The 9,177-nt window shown below is 44.9% G+C and overlaps 1 protein-coding gene across 10 annotated transcripts in view; it reads right to left on the reverse strand.

The window, feature by feature from the left end:
* The window catches only part of LOC108541922 (quinone oxidoreductase-like protein 2), a 32,038-nt gene extending 23,072 nt beyond the window's left edge, over positions 1–8,966 (reverse strand). For 2 of the 10 annotated variants that reach the window (XR_001889116.1, XR_001889115.1), the window contains exons 1-7: positions 8,720–8,966; positions 8,517–8,624; positions 5,200–5,296; positions 4,723–4,813; positions 3,829–3,887; positions 2,352–2,461; positions 1,396–1,507 (exon numbers count right to left, since the gene is read on the reverse strand). Coding sequence is in view for 5 of the 10 variants with exons in the window: in XM_017891694.1 (XP_017747183.1) it covers positions 1,495–1,507; positions 2,352–2,461; positions 3,228–3,293; positions 3,829–3,887; positions 4,723–4,750 (276 nt within the window). In the remaining 5 variants the exon portion in view is untranslated. Of the gene's footprint in view, positions 1–1,395; positions 1,508–2,351; positions 2,462–3,227; positions 3,294–3,828; positions 3,888–4,722; positions 4,814–5,199; positions 5,297–6,482; positions 6,522–8,516; positions 8,625–8,719 lie in introns of those variants that run through there. The other 8 variants (XM_017891692.1, XM_017891691.1, XM_017891694.1 and 5 more) reach the window with 7 other exon arrangements.
* Positions 8,967–9,177: the final 211 nt, after the last annotated feature.

Consider the following 9,177-nt stretch of genomic DNA (forward strand, 5'->3'; position numbering starts at 1 on the left):
GTCTAATAATAACAGGATTCTTTTTAAAGAGATTCTTACTGACATGCCCCGCCCTCTAATAGGCACTGCACGTGTAATCTCAATATTCGCACAACAACTGCATGGAGAAAGCATTCTTTTACAAGTGAGAAAACTGACAATATTAAGCTGGAGGCAGAGCTGGAATCTGAACCTACGTCAGACTAACTTTAAAGTCCTTGTTCTTTTGACTAGAGCAGGATGCTCTCCAGGTACCAAAGTATCTACTTTTTTCCACTTCAGTATCTCTCAATGCATTGCTTCCACTGCCTTGGTTCAGGTAGCCTATCCTAATCCTGGCTTGGATTGTTCCAAGAGCCTGCCCTATTACTTCCAGACTACCCTTGACCTTTCCCCTAACCCTTATTCCCATGGCTACCACCAAATGCAAAAATATCATGTCACTTCCCTACTTTAAATCCTCAACTGCTCTCAATAGCTTCCAATAAATGTTCAAATTCTTCAGCCCCACACAAGGCCCCTCATGATCTTATCTCTGCCTTCCTCTCTAGAGTCACCTTCCACCATTTCCCCCCAGGTCCTTGGCTCCCAAGATGCTATCTGTAATTCTCTGAATGCACCATGCTAGTTCTTAGTTCTCTATCTTCTAATAAGTCTTCCCACCACTAAAATGGCCTTCACTTCCCTTCTTCCTCTATTCAACAGCTACCAATTATTTAAAAGTGAGCTTAAATGTCCACCTTCTCTAAGAAATCCCCCTTTTCCAACACTCAAAGCCTTAGAAAGATACTTGTGAAGAGACCTAAGTCTTTTTTCATTATTTTATTCATTCATTCATTCATTTAAGAAATAGTTCTTGAGGGCCTACTATGTTCTAGGTACCATGCTAGGTGCAGGACTACAGGGATGAACCAAAGAGACAATGTCACTGCCTTTATGGGGATTACAGTCCAGTAAGAGGGAGACAATAACCCGATAATGACACAAATAACCACACCCTGAGCTATGTATTATGAAAGAGAAGTAGAGGGTGCTATGAAATCACATGTACAGAGGAGGGAGAGGGGACTCACCTAGACTGAGGGACAGAGAATACTTCTCTGAAAAAGTGACATTTGAGTTTAAATCTGAACGACAGCTCTGAGCATTACAGGTAAAGAAAATAGCATGTGCAGAAGGCATGAAGTGGGTCAGTCCTTGCCAGGGTCTAGTAGCTGGAAGGATGAGTGATTTGCTTCTAGGCCCCCTCCCTAGTCTGTAAGCGAATAGATGGCAAGACCCTGCTCTGGGTTACTTTATATCCCCAATGCCTTGCACGTAGTTTTTAATCAATGAATGAATATATTGTTTGAATAAATATGTGCTTGAAAACTGGAGTTATGATTTTTTTAAATGGTGACTTTAACATACAAATACCTTAGCCTGAAGAACATTTGTTGTCACATCACTGCAAGGCCTGTGCTCCAGCTGCTGCCATCACTAAAACAATTTCTCTGTGCCCACGAAAGATGAATGCTACTTCCGAAACCTTCAAAAGTCAACCAGTAATATGATTTCACAAATATTTTAGAAACAGAACATTTTAAAGCACGAATGTTAGACGTTGTTTCATTCAAACCTTCGTATACATCTGTTCTCTACCCTGTAAGCTTACGGATGTGACTTCCAGATTAGCGTTAATTTGGTTCAGTTTTGAAGACTTGCTAGGAAAAAGATTCCTAAATCTCTCTTGGTAGCCTCTCCCTCATATCAGTGGCAACCTTTCCTTTGAGCTACCACTCCAATTTATTCTTCAGAAATTCTATCTTAAAATCCTTCTCATATTAGATACTGCCCAATGTTACAAGGTGATGAGCATGTTACAAGATGAGTTGAGCCACAGCTCAACTAAACCCACCTCTCTGAAGCAATTCTGAGTCTCAGCTCTCTGAAAAGATCAAGAAGCAGTATGGATGCTCAAGGTAAAGAGTCAAACTTCAGCACCTTTTCTTCTGAAATGTCCCATCTGGCACACTCAACAAGGCCTCACAGAAACAAATATCATGGGCCTCTAACAAACTCAGAGGGAAATGAGCTTAAATAAACCAACTCTCACACTTTAGTATTTTTTATGAGATCTCCAGAGTGGTCACATTTGAGAGAGGTATTTCTCCAGTTCACACTGACCAAGTTCACAGTCTATCATTTCCTCTCAGACAGAGGGATGTCCTCACAGTCAAAAAACCCCAATCTCAAGTGGCTACCTCCCTTTGGCCTGTCGTCAGCCAAAAGGAAGGGAAAGGAAGGGAAGAGGTGGGGCACGGCCTTGTTGGACACTTCTGAAACCAAGAGATGGGTGCCTTCTAGCCTTCTGTCATCTACACAGTCCTTACCCAGGCTGGGAATGGGCCCGATGCTCAAGAGCAAAAATTGCAGTGCCACAAGTTATAGGGAGGACAGCAGCTTCTTGTAGGGAGACCTTTTCTGGAATCTGCCACAGGTCCTATAAAAGAGATAATAGTGACTTACGGATTGAGTGGATGTACCTAGTCATAAAGGCTGCTCAGTAAATATTAGGATTTGATTCAGTGACTGATTGGCAAAGGCAAACACCTGCCCATAACCAAGCCCAGAGGAAGTCAAAACTAAGCAAGCTGTAGCAGATTTCAGGACTTGAATGCACCAGACTTCAAAACCCCAAGGCTAGCATCTGGCTCAGGAAGGAGCCAACAGGTAGAGAACTGAACACAGATCACGGTACTGTGATGGGTGAATGGTCTAATATGTCAGTTTTACCTCAATAAAGCTGGGGGGGACAATTGTGTACTGTCCACCACCAGGGGGCACCATTCACACCCTGCACAACCGTACTAGACTACCCTGGCTGGCTCCATTCCCAGGGCTATCTCTTTCATAAGCTTTGTGTCCGGGAGTAGCCCATTACATCCAGCTCAATGCCCAAAACCAGTTTTTCTACTAAAACTACCTAGTCCAAATGAACAGCCAGCTCGAGGACTCAGAAAACAAAATGTTGTTCTTCGTTAAAACACTCAACGCAAACAAAGCTCTGTGCAAAGTGTCACGTTAATGAAGAGAAGGAGTTTAACATTTGAAAAAAATGAAGTGCTTAGCTGAGAAACAAGACATGACCAAATAAACACAAAGAAAAAGAAGGAGAGGGGAAGACAGGAACGAGGGATAGGTGGAAATTAAAGAAAAACAAAGGAGAAAAAACATCTTCAACCATTAATCTTGAGTGGTACAGATACCTTCTGGTCAGTGATGCATTCTTCAACCATACAATTAAAGTTTCTTATGCCAATAGCTCTATCTCCCTAAAGGAAACATACCATTAAAGATATGTGCAAATGCATGACCTTGCATTCCTTTTCCTGAGTTAATCAAAAAAGAAAAAAAAATGCACATCTCTGACTCCAAAAGACACAGGTTGGTCTTAATTATCTATTCAGAGTTAATGTTTAGTAAATAAAATAATAATTCTCTCAATACCACCACCAGATTGTCAAGCCAATTTGAGTGAGCACATTTGAGACGATGAGATAGAGTAAGGCAAAGGCTGATTTGAATTAGAAGCCCAGTCTTAACTTCACAAGAGGCTCAAGTTCTCTGTCCTCTCAGTTAAAGGCTGAGGTGCTGCCTTTTATTCATAATAAAAAGTTTAATGCAGCCAGGAACTTCCAATGATTTCCTTTCCCCAATTCAGAATTTGTTTCTTACCTTTCTATTTAGGTTTCCCTTTGGTGTCTGCAGGCAAAAGCCAGTAGAAGCAAGACCCTTCGGCTACAAATGAAGTTAGCACATTTTTCATAGCTCCAGATATATTGATTCCCTAGACTTCAACTAATTTACCTCTTTAACTGTGCTGACATCTGTGCCTGTCTCCAACACTGTCCCAGAAAACTCCATTCCTGAAAACATATTGTTTAAAGATTAGGTTATCTGTAAAACACAACACCATGGAGATGAGAAAACACTGATCGACAGGCTAGTCCAACAGCTTTTGGAGCTGAGGGAGTTTAGGTGTCCTTCCCCCTCTCCATACGCAGGCAGAGAGATAAGGGTGGTATACCCAAAGCAGAGGAAAGTAAACATAAGATTTCACAATCACAACCTGGGGAAGCTATAGTAGTCCCAGTCTTACCATGACACAAATGAAAATTTCAAGAATGTGCAAAAGCACAGAGAATCACAGGTACACAGGTACTTTTGACCCTCATCACTGGGACCTCCTGTAGCACCCCAATGACAATGTTCATCCTATTTATCTGTTTTCAAGTCTCTTCTGCTGGACTATAGGGCCCTCAAGGACATGAACTGTGTTTATTCAGACAGTACTTGGCTCAACTGGATGAACTAATGTTGTCTGTCCTTTCCTCTTTCACCTCTGAATTTTCTGAAGTAATTATAATGTTTCCTACTTGAGCTGCCAGGGGAATAACTCAATTGAGTATGACATCTTCCCCCCAACCAGTATTTCAGCAAATATAAACAGAAGGAAATGGTTCCAACTGTTGAGATACAATCAAATACCCTGAGACCAAAACACGGTAACTATTTGCAATCACTCTATCTTTAATAATATACATCTGTATAAAATATACATGTACTCTATACATGCTAAGCTATACTTATATCCCTTTAAACACATTTCAACAACAAAAATCAGTCACTTGTCCACATGTTAAAGATCTAGAAGTAGATTGGGAACAAAAATCAGACAGACGGCTGCTAAGAAATCCATACCCTTTTCTTCTCTCTGATCCTTTGGCATTACGTTTTATTGGGAATGTGTCTGTGAGGCTGAAGTTTTAGCTGCAAACAGATGTCTGTGATCCTTCAGTGAAGAAACAAAATAGGGGCAATATCAAGCAAGGAAAGAGAATGAATGACTAGGACTAATGATAATTCTGGTGAACAGAATTTTGGTGAAAATTCATTTGTTCATTTCTTCATTTTTAGAGTATTTACTGAGCACCTACTAAGAGCCACATACAATGCTAAGCTGGGGGATATAATATTGAGCAAGACAGGCACAGACTTTGCCCTCATGGGGCTCACAATCTAGTGATCCCAATTCCCAGTGAGACGGACACATCTAACTGAACCATCACTGATGGCAGGCAGACACCAACAGAGCACTGCCTGAGACCAAGGGCATGATTCTGAAAACTCCCTGTATCTTTTTTTCCTGAAGCAGTCACTTGGTCTCCCCATACTCACCAGGTGTGAAGGGAAGATGGGGCCTTTCCTGATATTGACCATGGCAGATCAAAATATCACCAAAGTTAACTCCACAGAAATGGACATCAACCCTGACCTACAAAGAAAATAGAGCCGCAAAGCAGAACAGTACATATCCATGGAGACAATGTTCATTCAATCATATCAAAATAGTTACTGAATGGCAATGACATGCCAGGTACTAAAGTAAGAGCCAGCATACACTCAGGAGGCAAAATGGGCAAGGTCTCTGCCTTCATGAAGCTAAAGTATAGTAGAGAAAACAGATATTAACCAGATAATAATGAAGATACATATATTAAGTTATAACTCCAGTACCAAGTGTTAATGATATAAATATATGGTGCTATGAAAGCACATAATGGAAGGATTTGACCATTTGGGGAAGTCAGGAAAAGCGTTCCTAAGTAAGCAACACTTGAACTAACAACCAAGAGTTAACTATTCAAAATAGGAGGCAAAAGGCTTGGCACAGACAAAAGCAATGGCATCTACAAAGACACTACAGTGGGGACACAAGAGACTTTGAAGCCTTACTGAGGATTTTTTTTTTTTTTTTTTTTTTGTTTGAGACGGACTCTCACACTGTCGCCCCGGGTGGAGTGCAGTGGCGTGATCTCCGCTCACGGCAACCTCCGCCTCCCAGGTTCAAGCAATTCTCCTGCCTCAGCCTCCCAAGTAGCTGGGATTACAGGCATGCACCACCACGCCCAGCTAATTTTTTTTGTATTTTTAGAAGAGGTGGGGTTTCACCATATTAGCCAGGCTGGTCTCAAACTCCTGACCTCATGATCCACTTGCCTCAGGTTCCTAAAGTGCTGGGATTACAGGCGTGAGCTACACGTCTGGCCTCCTTTCTGAGGATCTTGATTTTCATACTACAAACAATGGAAAGTCATTAGTGAATTTTAAACAGAAGGGTAAAATGATCAGCTGTTTGGGGAATCTGAAATCCTTTAGTCTAGTCCCAGATCCCCAACCTCTATGTTTTGCGATAGTGCCATAGCTGAGGCAGACCAACAGCAGTGTAACCAGCAGTTTCGCCAGGCCCTGTAAGCCTGTGGTTCTCAAAATGTGGCCCGAGACCACTAGCATCAGTATCACCTAGCATAGGCCAGGCACAATGGCTCACACCTATAATCCTAGCACTTCCAGAGGCCAAAGCAGGAGAATCACTTGAGCCCAGGAGTTCAAGACCAGCCTGGGCAACCATCGCTACAAAAATAAAAATTAAAAAATTATCTAGGAATGGTGGCATGTACCTGTGGTCTCAGCTACTTGGGAGACTGGGGTGGGAGAACCGCTTGAGCCTGGAAGGTCAAGGTTGCAGTGAGCCATGATCATGCCACTGCACTCCAGCCTGGGTGACAGAGTGAGACCCTATCTCAAGAACAAAAAAAAAAAGAAAGAAATTCAAATTATCAAGCCCCATCCCAGGCCTATCGAATCAGAAACTCTGAAGACAAAGCCTAGCATTCTTTTTTAACAAGCCCCAACTGATTCTGATGCATGCCAGACCAGGGGTTCCCAACCCCGGGGCCAAAGACTGGTAGCCTGTCAGGAATCTGGCTGCACAGCAGGAGGGGAGCAGACAAAGCAAGCATACCGCCCAGCTCTGCCTCCTGTCAGATCAGGGGCAGCATTAGACTCTCATAGAAGTGCAAACCCTATCATGAAATGCACAGCAAGGGATCTAGGTTGCGCACTACTTATGAGAATCTAATGCCTGAGGATCTGAGGTGGAACAGTTTCATTCCAAAACCATCCCCTCCAACCCCCATCAATCCATGGAAAAACTATCTTCCACAGAACTGATCCCTGGTGCCAAACAGGTTGCGGATCGCTGTGCCAGACAACCACTGTCATAGACCAACACATCCCAAGAGGGGTTGGAATCACTGGAAGAAATGAAAGCTGAGATGCCAAAGGGATGATATTGATTTGTTTGTACAGAGGTGGCCATATTGGTGAGAAGACATTTTTATCTACAAAATTCATTCATTCAACAATTTTTTAAGCTTCTGCCACATGCCAGGAACCATTTTAGACTTCAGGGATTTAGCAGTGAGTAAAACTAACATAGTCACAGCTCTCATGGGCTAATTCCTTACAACGCAATGTCTAGACAAATAACAGAACAAAGGAGCCTAGCCTTCAGCCTGGACCCATTCGGTGCAGAACTCATCGGTTATTGACAAGTATACACAGGGTACACATGTGTTCTCCAGCCACTCCACCTAGATTGAAGGATGATTTGAGGATGAATGTCATTCAGCACGTGAATCCCAGGAAGTAGTGCTCATCCAAATAATCCATGTTAGCCATGTTAGTTAACAGGCTCCATGCTGGTAATACTTCAGGGTTACAGCTGCCTTTCTCCCTCTCCCTGGAGGTCTCCAACACTGAGACCCACTGCCTGCTTCACACTGTCTGAGGTTCTCATCTCCACACCAGATGATACTGTGTTACCAGAATGGCAACAGGCAGAGCCAAAGTGACTTCCACATTTCAGTGGACCAGCTGCCCACATCCCTAAAAGAATCCAATCCCGGCCGGGCGCGATGGCTCACGCCTGTAATCCCAGCACTTTGGGAGGCCGACGTGGGCGGATCACAAGGTCAGGAGATCGAGACCATGGTGAAACCCCGTCTCTACTAAAATACAAAAAATTAGCCGGGCGCGGTGGCGGGCGCCTGTAGTCCCAGCTACTCCGGAGGCTGAGGCAGGAGAATGGCGTAAACCCGGAAGGCGGAGCTTGCAGTGAGCCGAGATCGTGCCACTGCACTCCAGCCTGGGCGACAGAGCGAGACTCCGCCTCAAAAAAAAAAAAAAAAAAAAAAAAAAAAAAAAATCCAATCCCAAATCTCTGCAATACACCAGAGGCGTATGTTCACATGGAAACACGGGGGTTGCCGGGCTGGTTTCAGGGAGGCAGAGGCCGAATAATTCGATTCCGGCACTGAGGTGGAACGAAGCAAAGGATCAGGTCTATGTACCTGTGTTAAACCAATAACTTGCACATACAAAGTCATGTGCAAATCAGAATTCTCTGTTTCTAAGGCAACAACTCTGAGCATTGAGAAAGCGGCCTATAAGCGTGTTGTAGGGGAACAATCTTCCTTTAGCACTTTAGACCTTGGAAAGGGCTTCAACCTCCTAGACCAGGACGAAGTTGCCCTCCAGTCTCTGGGTCGCCCCCTCGCTTGGGAACTGGGAACTTGATTCAAGAAGGAAGCCTGCGGGGAGTGTGTGGTGGCGAGAAGGGGAGAGTAGAAGGGGATAAGCCAGCCCCCTACCTCGTGAGCCCGACGGGGCGGGGGTCCACCTCTTCAATGGTCAGGGTCTTCTTCAGCTCTGCGCAAATCGCGGCGCGGTAGTGCCGGCCGCTGCCCTGTCCGGCTCTCCTGCAACACAGAACAAGGGCAGGGTCAGCCGGGCAACCCCGCCGGGAGCACCCCAGGGCTGCCTTGCGGGGCTCAGGGAGGAGTCAGGGTTGCACCTGCAGACCCACGCCCGAGGGAAGCACTGCCTGCAGAGCAAGGCCGCCACGGCCAGGCCAAGCAAGGGGCGGAGGGGGGAGTGGCCAGAGCGCGGCAGGAAGAGCCAGACAGCGCCGCCCAGCCCCGGGAGAGCCGAAGGGCGGCCCAGGAGGCCTTCTGGCGACGAGCCCCGGCAGCCACGACCCAACCCTGGCGGGGCGGCTCCGGCCCAGTGAGCCCGTCTTCTCCGGCCGCCGAGCCCAAACGAGCGCGCGAGCCCCCTGTTGGGCCTCTCTGTAGGTGGAGCCGACTGGAAGAAAAAAAGAAAAAAGAAAACACCAGGAAACGGAATTAGATTACCCGAGATTAACCTTCGTTGGCATTTTTGTAACAAATTTGGGAGACTTTTTTTTTTTATAGTTTCAACTTTTATTTTAGATTCAGGGGCTACATGTGCAGATGTGATCTGGGTATATTG

Source organism: Rhinopithecus bieti, unplaced genomic scaffold (genome assembly GCF_001698545.2).
Source record: "Rhinopithecus bieti isolate Rb0 unplaced genomic scaffold, ASM169854v2 scaffold_20101, whole genome shotgun sequence".
NCBI classification, from domain to species: Eukaryota; Metazoa; Chordata; class Mammalia; order Primates; family Cercopithecidae; genus Rhinopithecus; species Rhinopithecus bieti.